The 19,796-nt window shown below is 37.8% G+C and overlaps 2 protein-coding genes across 2 annotated transcripts; one reads left to right on the top strand and one right to left on the bottom strand.

The window, feature by feature from the left end:
• Positions 1-3,025: 3,025 nt before the first annotated feature.
• On the bottom strand, positions 3,026-12,357 carry LOC134210666 (DAZ-associated protein 2). Its single transcript, XM_062686845.1, has 4 exons — positions 12,104-12,357; positions 10,606-10,661; positions 3,664-4,005; positions 3,026-3,598 (listed from the first exon to the last, which is right to left on the bottom strand). Exons 1-4 carry the CDS (start codon positions 12,123-12,125, stop codon positions 3,410-3,412), a joined length of 609 nt encoding a protein of 202 aa, XP_062542829.1. The 5' UTR covers positions 12,126-12,357; the 3' UTR covers positions 3,026-3,409.
• Positions 12,358-16,549: 4,192 nt separating this feature from the next.
• LOC134209156 (uncharacterized) lies at positions 16,550-17,447 on the top strand. The gene is made up of 2 exons (XM_062685139.1): positions 16,550-16,625; positions 16,689-17,447. Exon 2 carries the CDS (start codon positions 16,773-16,775, stop codon positions 17,445-17,447), a length of 675 nt encoding a protein of 224 aa, XP_062541123.1. The 5' UTR covers positions 16,550-16,625; positions 16,689-16,772.
• The last annotated feature ends 2,349 nt before the right edge of the window (positions 17,448-19,796 follow it).

The following is a 19,796-nucleotide window of genomic DNA, read 5'->3' as shown; positions in this document are numbered from 1 at the left end:
TCACAAGTGACAAAACAAAGATAAACAGCATCGCGTGGCATGTCGATTGATCTTTTGAATAATCCTAATCAAAACGCAGGGAGAGATATTCAGTTCAAGTATTGACAAATCCAAGTGATAAAAAGAAGAAGACATGCGATGGTGAGAAACAACAAAATCGTTCATGGCGAAGTATACGGCGGCGATTTTAAAATGTCCGTATAAAATTAAAAACCAATTCTAATTAAACACTAATCAATGCAAAGTGCGAGAAAAATGGAAATCTATATTTTAGGTGCATTACACGAAAAAAAAAATTTTTTTAGAATAATGTTTTCCAAATCTAGCTTTTCATTTTTCTCGCACTTTACATTCATTAGTTTTTAATTAGAATACCTTTAGAATTTTATACGAGCATTTTAAAATCGCCGCCGTATACTTCGCTATGAACGATTTTGTTGTTTCTCACCATCGCATGTCTTCTCCTTTTTATCTCTTGGATTCGTCAATTGATCCGTGGGAATTCTCGACTTCCTCAATTGGTTCACAGTTTATTATTAGGGGCTGTCCATGTACCACGTGGGAAATTTAGGAGGAAGGGGTGGTTTGGCGGATGTCCACGGCTCACACATTTTTTTTAAATTCATATGAACAATTCGACATTGTTGTTTCATAAGAGCGAAAGTCGCAAACGTAAACATTAATCTCTTCTGCTGATTCCAGGAAGATTAGAGACTTCTGACGGTATTTTCCACTTCCGTTCGGTAGAAGGCGCGGAGCTAGTTCCAAGTGGTTGTTAGCTGTGAGCGGTCCTAGTTGTTGAGGAATTTGCAGGAAAAGGCATTGTTTACGTTTGCGACTTTCGCCCTTATGAAACAAAAGTGTCGATTGTCCACGCTAATGGAGCGGGGTATGGTAAACTGATCAAAATCCGTCTACGTGGTATATAATCAGGCAGTCTTGAAAAAACAGAACTTCTTCAATTTTTTTAATTTGAATCACATGAGTATTCTATATGAAATGAGAAAAATATAATTCCGAACGAATTACGAATTTCGATTTTTGAGGTTTTGGCTGCCCTCGAACCATTGTGTAACGGTTCGGGTATAGTGAATGATGTGCAGGCCGAAAACACTACTGCACAAACGGATTTTTTTTTTGGTATTAATTCTATGACAGAGGTTCGTCTTAGTTAACGGGTTGCCGATGTGAAGGGGGATAACAATGAGTGTGTATTACTATTAGATGCTGAAACACGCTATTCCACGCATTTCTAATATTGCTAAAATAGTTAAGTTGAAGACCTATCGCTTCTTAGATAGAAGATTGCAACGGTATGGAATACATTTCTATTGCTAGTGATTGCTAAAACATGCGAACAATGCGGAAATTTACACAGTATGGAACGAGAAGACTGGTGTACGAGCAAGGAAAATAATGGTACGGTCCTGGAATTGAACCAACGACCTCCTGCGCATGGATCGATACCAGTAGCCGTAAGACCACCAAATCCGTTTCAAGTATCAGGATATTTTTTCACTCCCAAGGGCTGCTTCCAACCAGTGGAGTTTCTGGAAATTCGGAAGTGTACCACCAGGACTTTCGCGAAGAATCGTAGTCCAGCACCAGTCCTACCTGGATTTAGTCGGTAGAGAACTCAACTCTATTTCCGGAGGAATCGGCTCCACTCTACATCCCGGAGCAACTGGTTCCAAGTATTCACTCTTGGCATGTTCATTATCGACAAGTGCTCCTGGTTATGCCTGCTCAATGGGAACGTTTGCCCGCTCAAGTTCAACATCAGATGGATTGGAAATCATCGTTGGATGGATGGATTGGAAATCATTGTTGGATTTCCTTGAGGAGAAAGAGATTGACATGGCATTCATCTGAACCGGAGGCGCACGTTACCATTCCGGATTTCCGAATAAGAAACCGGAAACGAGATGTAATCGCACTGAGAAACCCTGCATTTTGTAGCTGATCTCAAACTAGATTAACATTTTTTGTAGTGTAAAAAACGTAGTTCGATTATGAAAATTATTTATAAAAAAATTCTAAACAATTAAATTCCTTCGGAGCATTTTAGTTCTAGTTGAAAATCGAAGTGAGCTCTTGCGATAGTCGATTTTTTTCCATCGGGAGTAAAATTCGAATGTTACGAGAGCTCACTTCGGTTTTTAACTGAAACTACCTAATGTAGGACCAGATATTTATGAATGATCATGATTTTGTAATTCAATTCGTTGTAGAATCAATCAATTTAGTTGTGAGCCGAACAATAAAAATACAACCCATAGAATATCTATCGAAACACGGAAAACGGATTTTTTTTTGAAAGCAACGAGAGGAAGTAGATGACTGTTTGCATCAGAACACAACGATCCATGAGGAGATAATTCTTGTACCGTAGTACTTATGGCATTGTCTTTTGGTTATAAAGGTCGTACCTATTTCTCACCTATCATCACGCCGGAGGATATACCCAAACTATTGCTTCATTTGCCGAAGAGGGCTTGGTATTGCTATTGCTATCTTTTTTTTGTATATAGGCATGATTGCTCTAATAAGTTGGTTTATTCCTGTGAGACATGGTAACGCAACTCAGGGGCCTTTGAACCGTCTTAACTAGTTGGGGGTATGGTTTGAATGTGTGTTGGTAATTCGTCCTCTCAACTGTTTTTTTAAACATATTTCTTCAACTGATCTCGAAATCACCTTCCTTGCTACGTGTTTTAAATGTGCTTTTTGTTTTCTGTAACTTATTTCATAGCTATGATTAGCATTTTTTTCTCTGTCATCTGTTACTAGTTTTGTTTTTGTGAATAATAATTGTGCTATATCATTCGAATTTAATTGATAACTGCTGCATGTTCGTTAATTTGGTACATTGTAACTGTGGTCGACTGTTGGAACAGTCTTTTACATTTACCTTGTTTTCATCTTACCGTGTGGTTAATAATTATTTAATAAACTCCTTTTTGTAGTAGGTAGTAGTAGTTACTATTTTCTGCATCGCCTAACTTCGTCGTCATACACAATTCGCTTTCGTTTCATTTCAGAATTTTATTGTTTTTTTTTCTCTTAATTTTCATATAATAAATGGTCAGAACGTACAATCTAGTTGTAAATGGAAATGAACAACGGAGAACAAAAAAATTGACTACAAATTGAAATACATCAATGGCATTTTTTCCTGGCAGCAGGAAACAAAAAATATTACCTGCCAGGTGTAAATAAATCGAACGGGGCTATACGCTCCTGAACTGAACCAATCTATACTAGAAAAAATCTTCATCATCATCATCACTGTATATTTAGTGGATTTCCGGGTGTCGCTGAGCAAGCGCGCAGAACGAAAAAAAACCGCTTGCACCGCAGAAAAGCCTTCTACGTGTGTTTGTGTGAGTGCGTGACGAGACAATCCAGCTTACCAGAATGTAAAGCCAGCTCCGTTACCACCATGCAGGAAGTTGTTCTTCTTCTTGGTCATCACAACTTGTTGGCCTTGCATGGCGGCAATCTGGGCCGCATTGGGAGCGATTCCGGGTGGCGGAGGGGGAATCGTAGCCGATCCGGCACCTTTTCCGAATCGCGCACCGGCGTCGTACATAGCACCCTGCGGATAGAATTTTAAGGCTGAGATCCCCTTATTTAGGTATTAGCAAAAGTGATTTTTTTTACCTGCACTTGATACATCGGAGGCTGATACACTTGTGGTGGCTGTGGTTGCGGAGCAGTCGCAATCGGATACTGGTACATCGTCGGGTGGTGTACGGGTTGAGCGGAAATGGCCGCAACGGCAGCCTGTTGAGTAGCAGCGGCATACGGTGGCGGCGGGGGAAGATGGTGAGGAGCGAACTGATGCATCTGGGCAGCCTGTTGCGCGGACGGATTCACGCTCCAGCTGTTGGTGTAGAACGGCTGCTGGTGGACAATCCCCGGTGGATATGGTGGATAACCGGCTGGTGTCATGCTCGTCACCACGGAGTTGTACGATGGCGGTAGCTGTGCGTGCGCTGGAATCTGAAACGGAAAATTAACGAATTGATTTATGGGTACTACTAGTTTAGAAGATTCTGTAAAGATTTGTTGATCCAAACGATAATAGTTACCTTATATAGGAAGTGTAATTTAGATCTATTAAGGTGGTTATACAACAAAGCCACAAATCGGTCATCTTGGAAACCACGTGCTTTTTCTAGTGATTTTTAAAGAGCACGAATTGAGAGAACCACAACGCCCATGGGGAAGAAACATTCGTAGATCGTTTCCTTACTCATGCTAAACAATCGATTTTAATTTCAGCATTGTACGAAAATTTTTACGCTAGATTTGAACTTTTGATGATAGGAGTAGAAAACCGTGTGGTGAATTTGAAATTCACCACATGGCTTGATTGTATAATCAGTATTCGGTTCAATATGAACTAAACATGACCATTGGTAGCTCGTACTGACCATGATATTGTCAAAAATTTCTCTATGTGTTAGGTTCCATGTATGTATTTGAAGGATTCAGTGTCATGTACGGTAAGCTCAAGAAGGCCAAGATATTATTTTGCTCCATGTATCGGGTTATTGCTCTGTTTGTGACGTACTCCTGTCGAATGCTTACTGGCGCTTGTCCGGCCACTGCCAGTAAGGCGTTCAGTAGTGTTGTACGAGTGCATCCAGTTACTTTCCTCAGACATTGATTGTTCGTGACTGCTAATTTGTTCCGATTAGTTGGACTAGCATTGTTATGTATTACACACCCATATTCCATAACGCTTTTTATTAGTGCTTCATATATTCTGTTCATCACTTGTGGATGGGAACCATTTTTTATTCCAGATATAACCTTAACCATGTTCAGTCGATGCGATAGTTTCTCCTGTAGTTCTCTATTGTGCACTCCGAATCCTAGGCCGCGATCAAAAGTGACTCCAAGATATCGATGCGTCCGAACCATTTCGATCTTCACGTCGTTGATTTTTATGTTATTTCTCTGTTGCTGTTCAAGAAGGTTATAGCTTTTGTTTTTTCTGGATTTATATGAAAGTCGAGTTCAGAAGCTGCCATTACAAATTTGTCCATGAAGCTCTGTGCTTTATTCTCCAGCTGTTCCAGTGTTTTTGCTCGGATCATAATGGCAAAATCATCTGCATACTGCACCTGAACAACTCAATCTTCTTCGATGTCGTGAAAGCTCAACGTATATAATATGTTGAATAAAGTCGGTGATAAGACGTCTCCCTGTGGTAGCCCATTATTGATTGTTCTTTTCAGTATCCTGTCCCTCATTTGGAAAGTGATGACTCTGTTCTGTAGAAATGAAGCAACTCAATTGGATATTTCCGCTGGAACTTTTAAATTTACCATCTTGGCCAGAAGTTTTTGTGTATTCACTGCGTTGAATGCGTTACTAAGGTCAACGCAAATCATCGTTGTTATCCATTTCTCTCTCTTGTTTTGTTGAACGGCGTTCGTCACGTGAGCCAGTGCTGTGGTAGTCGACAGATTTTTCCTGCAGCCAAAACAAGTTGGCTTAAGTATCCTGTTACTATCCAAATGATCCTGAAGTAGTTCAAGTACTGCTGTATTTGTGAGTTTTGTTAGTGTAGATATCAATGAGATTGGTCGGTTTCCTTGTGGCGAGGATTGATCCCTGCCCGGTTTCGGTGTGGCAACAACTCGAATAACTTTTAGTTCATCCTTTAAGACGCCTCTCATCCACATATCGTTTATGTCACGTATTACGCACTCGGTGACGCTGGGTTGTAAGCATTTCAGAATTTCGTAGCTGATCCTTTTTTCGCCTGGTGCTGATCTGTTCTTTTTGCTGGCAAGAATCCTATCCCATGTTAGCTTATTCTTAATGTGATTTTGTGCAACACATAGCGACGGATTGTCTACTTGTAGGTCGTTCTGGCCGAAGTGGGTATCGAAAAATTCCTCTGTCAATTCTTTGTCGTCGAAAAGCACATTGTTCTCTTGTTTGTATGTCCTTTTTCCTGTGATCCTACCTATTCTTAACCATAGTTCCTTGGAGCTTGTGAACGGTGTGATTTCGTCTGCAAAATGTTCAAATTTCTTCTTAACCTCGCTTCTTTTTGCTCTTTGGAAGGCGGCTGCCTTTTTTAATGCTATTAGATTGTCCTGTGTCGAATTCCTATTAAACTCTCTGCGTGCTTCCGTCTTCTTTTGCCACGCTTCGTCGACTTCTTTTGACCACCACATTTTAGGTACTCTCCTATCCTTTTTCTTATTGGCTTCAATTATTTTAACCTGTTTCGAAAGATCCTCTACAGTTTGTGTTGCATGTGAGTTCAACTTTGCTATTTGTTCTCCTATTTGTTTCTTATTGTATACGAACTTCACTTTTGTCTTATTCTGCGCTGCTATTTTTGTTTCTATAGTCATGTGATGGCTACCCAAACTGAAATCTAAAACCGCCCATTCTGCATTCAAATAGATGTCTGCTGAACAGAGATTGAAGATGCCTTCCTACCCAGCTAGATTGGTATATACGTATACGTGTTATTGTTAAGGTCTCTGTATTTTTCACAAAGTTAATAGTTTAATTGAGTGATCTAACAAAACTGCAAAGGTTAGTGTCCATTGCTATAACGGGAGCAATGCGTAGCACACACACACACACACAAAGGTTGATGACCAACTGGTTGCCCAAGTAACCACCAAGCATTAATTATTACATGTAATCAATCACAGATCAACATATTTAATGCTTATTGCATTAGATTAAATTTAACGATGTAAAGATGTATTTATTGATCAACTGTCAAGGGGCCATCCACAAAGTACGTCACGCTCCAAGGGGGGAGGGGGGGTTTCGAGCCGCGTGACGACTCATACAAAAAATTTAGATGTTTCATACAAAAAGTGTGACGAAGGGGGGAGGGGGGGTTGAAAATCGCCAATTTTTGCGTGACGTACTTTATGGATCTTCCCCAAGCAACGATACAGTAGTTTAGCATTACGAATGCAGCGATGCATTACTTATGTTTTATTTCAACATGTCGAAGTAATGAAGCATTATTTTGGTCGTAAAGGGGCCTTTTTCCACTTTAAGTCAGCTTTAATGGCTATATTATTTGCATGCATATTAGAGTGGAGCGTCATGGTCATTTTTTCAAATCAATGGTTTTTCGAAGCCATTCTGGGTCCTGAACAACTGTGCAGAATTTGGGACCGATTGGTTGCTTCCTCGCTTTCCGCATTGCGTTTGAAGTTTGTATGGAAATTAGTATGGGAGAACGTATATTTTGCCTTTCTACTTCTAGAGGTTTCAGTTTATCGTAAACCAAGTGGGACATTACGTTAAAGTATAACCCTAAGGATGCCGAAAAACTTTACTGTAGAAGGTACGTTGCTGAAACGTCCACGAAAAAGTTATAACGCTTCGAAGATTGGTTGTTCGAAGATCGTTTATTCTGCCAGAACTGCTGAACTACGTGTATCAATAATTTAACTGAGTGTTATTTCAAAATTATTGATTGTATAGGACTTTGGAGCCAATGGGAGATATTCGGAATGATTTCACAAAGTAAAAATTCCAACTAGAAGAAAAATGGGTTTTGCTCGCGAGAAAATAATATTACATAATAAATTAGTATCACACAATTCAATTTACTTTCACTGTACAAAATTCTAACAGGCCAAAAAAATTAACACATTTTTAATAAATTACTCTATTGCTATGCAAGCTACTAGTCAGGCAACCCTGAATAGGAAATCAAAGAAAAATATGCCTGACTTTCTTATATAAGCTTCAGTTTACGTTAATAGTTTATTGAAAAAAATGTATATAGACGGACAGCTCATATTTTTGAGATATATCTGCCAGTCAAGTAACATTTGCATATTGGTCGCTTCAACGTTGTTCTAAAAGGGTTCATTTACGGGTTGCGTTTCTTGTATCTGTCTCAGTTTATAGATACAAAATTCCAGATTACCAAAGAAAGTGGTTTTTATTACAAATGCAACAGACCATGATAGGCTGGTTATGCAATGAAATGTCAAAGTTAGTTATCCCGTGAATATATGTTTTGACATGACTCTTACACCGAATTGAGAAACATTTTGATTGATGTGTAGGGTACATGAAACTAACAAAACACTTACATGCCACATAGCATATAACTTGCAGAACAACTGAACAAAAATAAATGAAATGCTGCTTTGTAAAATGAATTAACTTGTTATTTTATACAGTGCAAAGTTCTTTTGCACTGTCATTATATAATAAACAAATAAGGCGTTTATTTGATTGAGTTTTAACATAGTTTCAAAGTGCGTCAAATTAGGAACAACTTTGCGTCAAATAAGGAACATGGTAAAATTAGTGCGTCAAGTTGGGCACCTTAAGTACCTACCACATAAACACAGATATAGAAACTAAGAAATGAACTTATATTTCGAAGTTTCATTATTTGTACACATTCTATAATAGTAGAAAGCTCGTTATGCAGAATATTAAGCGAATCCACTTTGCAATTATTTTTTAAATAATGATTCTTTTCAAAATTGTCTTAACTGCGTCAAATATGGTGCCTCCACGGTACTAATCTTCATGTAAACTTAAAACGCGATGCGGCATGCGAGGTCGCAACCAATCGAGCCCACATTTGGCACAGTTGATTGGGGTCCCACAACGATTCAGAAAAACCTTGATCTCACTTGATCGGACGAAGTTTTCGTTTTCCCATACAACTGCGCCCCACTCTAATGCATATATAGCTCCATGGTTACTTGGGTGGGTGCCGAAAAGTGTGCTCAATCAAAGAGATTTATAATTCCCAATGTTTCAGTAACCAAAAAGTGCTTAGACTTCAGCAAGAGAGCTCTTTGCACCTTTACTGGCCTAATAACTGGACACTGCCCGAGCAGATATCATTTGTAAAATATTGGCCAGATGATATCTGTCGTTTGTGTAACATGCTACGTGAAACCTCGGAACATCTGCTTTGCAGTTGTGATGAATTGTACAAGAGTAGATCTAATTTTCAAAATAGTGGCTTCATGCAACCAGGAGATATCTGGACTGCAAATCCTGCAATTATGCCGGACTGGGAAAAGACGCGTCTTAGGTTGTTTACTTGACAAATGGTGATCAACCTAGAAGATGCGAATAGTTAATAGTAATCAGAGGTATACTACATGCGAACTCATGCAAACAGCGTGGAACATTTAGAAGAAAGAAGAAAAGTGTGGTAAGAAGACTACAGGTAAATGATGAAAGTAAATAATTAATGAAGGATAAAAAACTAGCACAAAAGAAAAAAAACGTAAAGAAAGATACAGGAATATAATAGGGTAGAGAAAAAAAGAATGAATATGGAGGAAGCAAAAATAAAAAGAAAAAAATAAGAGAAGAAGGAAGAAAAATAAATAGAAATGAAGGAAGTAAATGGAAAACAAAGGAAAAGAAAGAGAAAAGCGAACATGGGTAGTAGGGGCAATATGAACATACGGGGCAATATGAGCCACCCTCATTTTGAGCTTATTGACAAGTTTTATCATGTAAAAGTTATATGATCTTCAAGAGGATGCTACAAATATGCATCAACGTGAAAACCGCATTAAAATTCAATTCAAACATGAAAATACACTTGAAAATGTAAATTTTCGCTGCATAGGCAAAATTATTATATGATTTGAAGTTTATAAATAAGGTTTTGACACAAAACTGATTAAAATACAGGTCAAAAATACACCGCAATCAAAAGATATATTAAAATTGAATATTGTACACACATGTTTGTATTGATACAAATCTGAATTTATCATAAAACTTTTTTTTTCCAAAACCAGTCTCTATGGGGCAATATGGGCATACCTGCACAGAGAAAGATATCAGGCCTTAAAATACGAACAAGTTCAAATTTCAGTAGTCAAATACAAGAATATTATCATATATGTAAGATTCATTACGGAAAAATTACAACAGCGCATTACTGCGATTGAAACAGAAAAAATGACCATTGGCCAATTGAAATGTGGCTGTTCAAACGATGAAGAGTGGCAAATCGGTTCAGTCTGCTGTTGTGCGTTTTTTTAATTTTATTTGGTATGGAATACTCACAACTGTTGTAGGAATATCATATTCTTCCATATTACGATACCTTTTTCGCCTAAATAAACGTTTTGGATGGGTGGCCCATACTGCCCCAAATGGTGGCTCATATTGCCCCGTATAGTCGGGAACACACATTGAAATCAATACATTTTCAAAAGTGCATTCCAACAATTTCCAAACGCACATTTCATCATTCATCGACGTAATACGAAAGGTAACACTCCCTAGTATAAGTCAACTACATTTTGAAGGATGATTTTTTTTAGCTTTTCAGCGCTTTTCGGAACGATTTCCTTAGGTGGCCCATATTGCCCCGATCACCCCTATAGCCTTTACGTATACTTAGTATACGAGAAAGGCAAAAAAATAAAAATAGAAAGAAAGAACATAGAAGAAAGTTTTAGAATGGATGAAAGAAAAAGAAATAAAGAAGGACGGACCCATTAACGTCGGTTTGGCAAAGCTCGCGGATTGTTCACAAAATCTGTCCTACTTAGGACATTTGATTAGTATGGATTTGATTGTTAAATCAAAATTATTTCTTACTTGGCTGTTCATATATTGCTGATATGCGCCTTGTTGAGCCGCATCATAGGGATAACCTGAAATGTAAAAAAATATATTTATAAAACCGAAATTGTGTTGCAAAACCAATGATATGTAATCTATGCTCAGAGAAGTCGAGAAAATTTCTAATCCGAAAGATAAACTTGACCGGACCGGGAATGTGGCATCACACCTCGGAAATCAATGAATCGCCTGCTTTGAGCGTGCTTACAGCGGCACACTAGGAGTTAACTTTCTGAAATCAGTATGGCGAAAGGCATCTAAGGTTCGATTTCTCAAAATTAAGCACTTTCATCAAAAAAATATTTGGTAGGCATGGTAGCGGACACCGTGCTACATAATTGGTACCAAATATTTTTCATGAAAAGTTCCTTATTTTGAGAAAACCCGCGTTAGATGACTTTCGCCATACAAATTTCTGGCGGTTAACTCTTGCTGGCTATTTTGCGCATATACTATAGCGCCTGGATGTGACAGCGGCGGGTAGAAAATCAGCCACTGCCAATAATTCATTGTTAATAAATTGAGTTCCCACCCATCCCATGTATTTTCAACCAAAAAAAAAAAACGAATTTTGACCAAAGTAGAGCGGATCATTTTTTGTGGGTGGCTACTTATTTCCTGGAAATTGGATTATACGAAAAAAGGGCCATTTTTTTGCTTAGCGGTATTAAGATGAACAATTACAAAACAAGACCTTCTGGTTAAAAGTTGTTACTACTTTCATGGGCGCAAGACCATCATCGTGTTTGCCTCATGATATACAAATGCAAATATGGTAACTTTGCTTAGAGACTTCGATCACTAATGCCATCATAGATAGTGGTAGAAACGAGAAAATTTACACTGTCGTTTTTGACAAAGTATCATTTAGTAATACTTTTTCCCTAAATACTAATAAACGTCAACACAAATTCCATACAATTTGAACCACCTAACTCCTAACATGTTTAAGGACAAAGGAAACCCCATAGCGATAACCTTTGATAGTGTCTCCAATGACTCCATTTATCATCAAAGTGATTCGCTGCTAGCCCTGTATATCGCTTGAGAGAACGTAAGGTAATAACGAATCAAAACACTATTACTCATAAGGTGTTCCATAGTATATAAAGTAATCTAAATATTGCATTTAATCTCCTTTGCAAAATCATTTTTCAAATAGATTTATAGCTATATTCGTGGACATTAAATATTCAAAAGATAGTCACCAAACCAAACATTTTGAATTCTCTCTCATTGGAGCAATCGTCATTAAGAATAAATTGATCACAATAATTTCTGTGGATCATTTACATAACCAATTGCTTTTTGACACAAGCTACAATTTAGGATGAATTAAATACCACCTGAGTCGATCCTACATCGGAGGTAGAGAACCTTGTGATTTCATGTTTTTATTGCATCAAGTGCACATCGCAGTCTTCCTAAAATGATAGCCACCGTGAATCAGACTTCCGATGATTATCGCACTTACCATTATTTGCTTTGTTGTTCATGTTTTAGGATTATCTGCCCTTTTTGCTATTAATGTTAACTTGTAAATTTGTAACTATATATAATTTTTAATACTATATAAGTTAAAATAAATACAAAATTGCGTTAAAGACTTTCTGCTTCTTGTGTAGTAACTTTTTAAATATCGATTTGTTTGTCTCTTCTCAAGAAAATGTCAACTCCGCGCTTGCTTCCTTTTCGCGTTCTTTTCAGTGGCGAAGTGGCGAACGTTGCCATCAAGCTGCAAGACTGCCGTAAGTGAACGAGTGGGCGAGCGACAGAGAGAGGAAATAGACGAATCCAAGTAAAAATAAGAAGAAGACACACGACGGTGTTAACTTTGACAGATCCTACAGCACAGCATAGGAAAATCATTTTAGACAAAATGTAATTAAAATCTGATTGAAGTATGATACGGAAAAAGTTCCGAACTGTATGATAGATACATTTTTGGAAAATATTTAAAAAATTGAGATAAGCTTCCCAATATGTAATTCAAAACTTTTTCCGTACCCTACATTAATCAGATTTTAATTACAATTTCTAGAATTTATTATAAGCATTTTAAATGATCTTCCTATGCTGTGCTGTAGATCTGTCAAAGTTAACACCGTCGTGTGTCTTCTTCTTATTTTTACTTGGATTCGTCTATAGAAACAACTGGTGTGACAAAAAAGGAAAACAAACCTTTTCGCCGAGAAATCGCGGTTGAAGGACGAGGGGTCTGAATAATATAGTCGCCATAGTCCGGAATTTTTTTCAAATGGGCTAAACACAATGGATAGGGGTCGTTCAAAAATGATGTCACAGGTCTTAGGGGGGGAGGGGGTCTGAGATTTTGTGACAGTACATGTACACTCAGAAATAAATTTATACTAAATAGGTTGAAAGTCATACTGACTATTCACCTGGTTGACCCCAAACTCGTATATCAAGACAAAATTTTCAAAACGACTTATCTGCTTTTGTAAACAAAGATTCAAACGACGATTTGACGAATCTGATAGCTCTCCCACGCAAACCAACACCACCAATAGGTAGGTGAAGGTTTCCGCTACCTGTTGATGGTGTTGGTTTGCATGGGAGAGCTATCAGATTCGTCAAATCGTCGTTTGAATCTTTGTTTACAAAAGCAGATAAGTCGTTTTTAAAATTTTGTCTTGATATGATCCAACAATAGGGCACTGCACGGACTGCTTTGTCTCTTTCTCGCTGTAAAGAAATTAGAAAACAACAAGGCCAGTAAACGTCAAAAGTTATAAAGAACGAAAGAGAAAGAGATGTTTCCGTGCAGTGCCCTATACCGCGATAGTATAACTTTCAGTTAATTGTGAATTAGTATAAGTTAGCTTTATTATTATTTAGATTATCTTTCCGAGCAGATTATGATCCAGGATTTTTAGGTTATGTATGCATTTTCTTAGTTTTATTTTCAAATGGTGCCAATCAAATTCAAAACAATCTAGTGTTTTCATCTTTATTTATTCATAACAGGGCGTAAATTGTACGGCTATATCACCGGAATAAAACAATTATGTTTTAAAAAACGTTCTGTATCTTAGCCGAGATATCAGCATCAAAAATCGGTCAAAAAATATGCAGCAGCGAGTGAGGGTGACACACGTCTTTTCCTCTCGTCAACTGATCCACAAAAGTGACAGGGCATTACGATTTTTCCGACTAGTTTCCTGCAAGAGTTTCATCGGAACGGCATAAATTACATCAAGATCTTCGATGTCACCGGCTGCACAAGGGTGACCGCCACAATCCGCTGGCGTTGCAGTTCCAAGCCATGTTGGCCCCTCTTCTGTTTGGCTGCTCGTTCATGCCTTCACGCCCATTCATTCCTCAGTTTTTGATGAAGATGTGCAGAACTTCCTCCTCGACTTCCTCCGGAGTCCGTTGATCCAGAATTGATGACGCCCAAAAAAATCTTCGATTTCGGATGCCGTTGCTGTTACAAGGAAAAATAATTTACATTGAACATCCACAAACATATTTTAACCTGAACTCAGTATCTCACAGTTATCGACTAGTAAATTCATATGCTGTTTATTATAGAATATATTTAAACACTTGTAGATAAATAATTAAAGAAATGGCGATGACTCGATATGAATTCACTACGCGCGTGAAGAAAATAACTGATTCTGCTAGAGACAGATTTATACAAACCAAATATACACGTAAAAAAATAACCTTATATGTTATGGCAAAAAACCATTCGAAACTACTTATACTCTTCATTATGCCACCTAATGGATGATCCCATATCAAAAAACATTCATAAGTTAATGAAAAGTATAAGCACAGACAAACAGACGTAACACTGAGGAAATTCCCATCGACCATGAGCTCAACGGTCGTTTTGAATTCAACTGCTTGGGAGTTTCACATCCAGGGGCGCGCGCATCGTATACCTTTGTATTTGACATCTCACACTAGCGCCTTCTGTTGACATTGTCGTACTAAACTTTGTTTCGTACAACATGCACGTTAGGTGGTGGTAAAATAGCTGGGCGATGGATTTTAAAACAAATTGTTCTAGCTGTTACGTCTGTTTGTCTGTGGTATAAGTTTCGGAATGTATGTGACTAATGCGATGTATAAGTTTTTTCTTATACATGTCATTAGGCGCCTGCTTCAGCAAAAAAGTATTAGAAATCTTAATAATATATAACATTAAATTTTTTTACGTGTATATTCGCGTTATACCGGCTTAGTTTAAATTATAATGTAAATAGTATACATTTTTAAACTAAGCCAGGTATAATATTCAGAAATAACAAAAACGTTTAATTTTAAATCTTTCCAGGCTTACTTCTATTTTTGAGTGTACTAGGTATACAAAAAAGCGTGACAGAGGAGGGGGAGGGGGTCTAGAAATCCCAAAAAGTAGTGGACGTCATATTTGAATCGCCCCATACGTTTGCGTGCGTTTTGACAATTTTTCCCATTTTAATGGGTAGTGGCGCTTTTTCAAGAAAATGGATGAATTTTTCACGGTGGGAATAATATCAACAATAACATAGTACCCATTAATGGGTAAAGTCATCTAACCGTGCAAGACATCGCTCATCCGGACCCAGGGGGGAGTGTCTGTCATCCACGAACAAATCATCCTACCTACACACCCGTTTCAAATCACTCAGAGACTTAGTGAAATTGTATTGCCGTCTCTTTTTTTTCCCACGGAAAAGTTACTCAATTTTCGTAAAAAGTGGAACTACTCAAAATTTGAGTAATTCCACTTTTTACGAAAAATGAGTAAGATTTCCGTGAGAAAAAAGAGACGGCCATACAATTTCTTTCAGTCTCTGAGTAGTTCGAAACGGGCGTGTACACTCAGAAATAAAATAAATCCTTAAAAGGTTTTATATTAATCTTTGTATTCATTTTTGACAGTTATACATTACATCACGCAGCGTATTTTCGAACGATTAAACTAAAAATATATTTTGTTGATTTCAATAATCAAGGTATTGTCGAATCAAAATATTTAATTATTGAAACTACAGTGTTTTCAGATTGAATCTACAATATTATTGTTGTTTTAACAATATTTTGTATTGTTTTGAATTTGATTCTTTACAATTCAGCGTGTGTTTTTTTATGTGTAACTGTGTATGTCTTCTCCGCGAGTGGAAGTATCAGAGTTATGTGGAGGGAGGGAAAAGTTTAATCCGTCACCAAATTATTCCACAAACTAAAGGTATGTTAGTAGATTTTATTGATTTTCTCAACGTTTTTGATATAGATAATCACTTTTTACGTTAGGATTCAACACGGCTGAGATTCGGGAACATGCACTAGTTTTGAAGGACGCCGAACCAAAGCGCATCCGAACAGTGTCGTCTTTTCCGGGTCCCGGTAACTCATCACCCCGTGCCAAAATTATTAGCAATTCAAATTGAACTGTATTCCATGTGTGTTAATAAACAATAATAAATGACATGAAAATAAAACATTCTACCTATTATTTTGTTGGTTTAATTAAAAGGTTAAGAAAAATAACAATACAATTTGAATGCACTACATATGTATTATAATTTCAATAATAAAATATTTTAAAATCAATTGTACATGCATTATAGAAACAATAATACAGTGACAATTGTTTCAACAATAATATTGTTGAATTAACAATAAAGGTACTAAAATCGTGAAAAACTTTGATTGTAGAAACAACAATATTCTGGATTGATTCAAAAAGTAAATATTATTAGCCCTGAGTTAACAATAATTATTGTTGAATTCAAACCGGAATATTGTTGTTTCTACAATATTTTTCTCTGCGTGATAGTATAAAAAGTATACTATCTGAATTTAAAATTTATACTTAAACGGAATAACGCGAAAATATAATTGATTGCATACTGTCTCCCGAAAAAAATTATATTGAATTGAATATTTCAGTTAAGTTGCCGCGTTTTTTAAGCCTACCGAGAACGACCGAGAAAACCTGTAAAATAAAATGAAAAAACATCCACATCGATATAAACGTGAGCAACTTGAAAGAATAATGCGTAACTCCGATTATTAAATACATTTTATTCTTTTCTTAGAGCCATTCAGCGAGAAGCAGGTTAACCGAAGCAAATCTTGTCCTTGCGGGTTTGATTCCACCAAAGCACCGCGCCATTTCAATTATGACACCGCCAGCGCTGGAACAAGCAGGAGCGACTGCATCCCAGGTAGACAAATCGGACAACAGCATGGCCTATCTGCTCATTGACACGGCCCACATGCTATCACATATGACACGTGAAACTTTGGCCAGCAGTGAAAATTTCTACCACCGGAACTTATTGGCAATTATCATCGATGTTCCGATAACGGGTCATTCCATTGCATCGATCACTACCCTGGAGAGCGAGCGATTGAATCAGGTTCTTCAGTACCGGCGGTGCACGCGCGGAACGTTGACACGCACAAGGAAATGCACCGGTGTCCCGAAGAATCTGGATTGTTCGATCATGCCTGAAAAGCAACAAGTACTGGACATCCACCGCGGTAAAAACGACATCGGCGGAAGACAGTCTGGCTCCGGATCAAGAAGAAGAAAAGCCGTATGCATCCACGCCAGTCAATTAGCCATTGGCTTCGTATCTCCTGGTGATTCCCGCCTGTTTCCAGGGTTAACCAACAGATTAAACACCGCTACAGAAAACGACGTATTGCCGAAAATGTACCAGTTCTATATTTTCGTTGGGACTCACGAAGGAACAAAATTATGTACTTCTAAAATTTTCGTCTCCATTAATCTACGGCTTAATCAATTTATTAAATCTTTAGTGGTCATACAGCATTTTAATAAAGTTTAATAAAAATAAACATTCTTATTTTATTTTTAAGAAGAAAAAAACAATAACAAACTAACATAACCTAGAAAACATACACAAATCCAAAATAAGCTAAACAAAGTATAAAGCCTATCTATACTATCGAACGATTTTGTCAAAGTTATACTAACCCAGTATTTCTGGAACAAATACGAATTTGGGGTCAACCAGGCGAATAGCCATTTAGAATGACTTTTAATCTATTTAGTATACATTATTTTCAGAGTGTAGAGCATCATTATCGGTCGCGAGCATTTTAATCACCCGTGCAGCGCTTTCATTTTAGTTTCGTCACTCGTTTCCGTATCGGTCACTATTTTCGGCTCTCAATTTGGTTGCTGTTTTCCTTACCGGTGACGTTTGACAGTTGACAGTTCATCAAATAGTAGCGCTCTTATCGCGCTACCAAATTTCGTCACCTGTCAGTCGCGCTACTGTTATAGCAGCGCGTTTAGTAGCGACCGGTAAAGTGTCAAGTAATGACAATTTAAGACAATTTAAAAAAATTTGATGTAAGAGTTTCACTGTCATAATCAGAATTCAATATTGAAAGAAAAACTTTCAAATCTATCATTTTAACATTTGAGTGGAAAGTTTTAGCTCTTAAAAATACCAATTTTCCCTTACTTTTCAAATGAAATTAGAAAAATGTTAGAATCCCAACTTTTTTTTCTCTGTGCAATTAAAAATACATTTGAATTAACGATTGCGGATGTTTACATACGTATCGGATGCCAGCCTCAATATCTGTTATCTGCGAGTATACTGATTGTATATATTCTATAGTATTCTGGCTGGTATTTGTGTGCAGATTTGCAAGTTGGTTTTGGTGTGATTCCATATTTCGAATCAACGAGTAGTCTCCGCCGAGGTCTTCATTCGAACGATGTGCTATAGGCGAATTCGAGAAGGATCCAGTGGTAGAGTGCGCATCGAGAGTTTGGGAGAAAAGTCGTCAGAAGCGATTATTTACATTTGAAATAAATTTTTCTCCATAAAATTTACTTAACTTTTTGGTATATGGTCACATGTTTTCCACTGGCAATGGCTTCTTACAGTCTTTAAGCAGCTGTTGAAGACGAATCCCACCCAAATAAGCCGCGAATTAAAAATCCGGGAGTTCATAACCAAGATAGTGCGGTGGAGGCACTGCAAGAGATGTGCTATTTAATCGGAAAAATCATATGCTAGCACCCACCGGATGGAAGCTCATCCCAAAGAAAACAAAATTTTCCTCCAATCTGCGACTATTTCAAGGGGTAAACCACTCGGCACAATGTGCCCGCGGCACAGTGCGGCACACTTTCGGCACATCTGGGAATTCTTTCTTATATTTTCCAGTTCTGACGGTTTTGACAGCTGAACTTCAGTGTCAAGATTATTTGAAATCCAAATAGAAAAACAAAATCCTCGGTTCGAAAATGTTTCAATCTACAAATTTCTAATTACGTTTATTTGATTTCTTTGCAGATTCTGGTAGTTTCTTCTGGTAATCATTCTAGTAAATGCACAATAGCTGATCCGTCTTCATGTCTGATGTTTTAATTTATCCTCCAGGAAATGTTGCATGGTCGTATGTATCAATAGCTGATACGGTTCTTGCCACCTCAGCTAGCCAAAAACTTATAGGACAATCATTTGCTCAGACTCCGCAGGACAGATAAAAATCGGGTCCAAAACGACAACGGAGAAACTATGGTCTTATCAGCAGTACGGAGGAGCACTTCCACTCATGTCCACTTGGTGACAACTTGCCGCGGAAACGGAGAAGATTCTTTCGGTAGTCAGCTCTAGCAGCAATAAGAAACATTCCTCATCCAGTCACGGAATGATTGTCAACAAAAATAAGTCAATCCGGCGATGAATCAGCAGCACGTCTGCGGTGCTATCCGATTTCGCATGGCTGAAGTACAAATAGATAGTTGCATCAGATTTCCACGCGGAACCTATAAACTATTTAGCAATCGCACCACACCCTGATTGCGGTTTACATCCTTGCCTTCATGATCGGCAACTGCACCCTGCCAAACACCAGAACCGTTTGCAATCGGCACAGCAATCCACTGGTGAACTACGAGCTACGACAGCAAAAAGAAAAGTGGAAATCAAATCGAGTCAATAGTTTCCAATGTTTGGTAGTTTCTTGCTTTGGTGTGGTTTTTAATGCAGTAGCCATCTCCGGTATGATCCGCCGCTGGTAAGAATGAAATTCGTTGGAATACGTTGCTTTGTGGACGATGCTGCTACTGACTGCTGTTTAAAGAATTCTCCGACGACCGACGACAGCATCTGGAAGATAGAGATGATTTACGACAATACATTCTGTTGAGC

This window comes from Armigeres subalbatus, chromosome 2 (genome assembly GCF_024139115.2).
Source record: "Armigeres subalbatus isolate Guangzhou_Male chromosome 2, GZ_Asu_2, whole genome shotgun sequence".
Lineage (NCBI taxonomy): Eukaryota > Metazoa > Arthropoda > Insecta > Diptera > Culicidae > Armigeres > Armigeres subalbatus.
This window is presented reverse-complemented; position numbering and strand designations above follow the sequence as displayed.

Excerpts from the sequence above, each read along its gene's own strand:
- LOC134209156 (XM_062685139.1), top strand. The coding sequence starts at position 16,773 with ATGACACCGCCAGCGCTGGAACAAGCAGGAGCGACTGCATCCCAGGTA.
- LOC134210666 (XM_062686845.1), bottom strand. The coding sequence starts at position 12,125 with ATGAACAACAAAGCAAATAATG. Across the intron at positions 4,006-10,605 it reads AGCAATATATGAACAGCCAA|ATTCCAGCGCACGCACAGCT; the intron begins GTAAGAAATAAT and ends TTTCCGTTTCAG. Across the intron at positions 3,599-3,663 it reads CTCCGATGTATCAAGTGCAG|GGTGCTATGTACGACGCCGG; the intron begins GTAAAAAAAATC and ends TTCTATCCGCAG.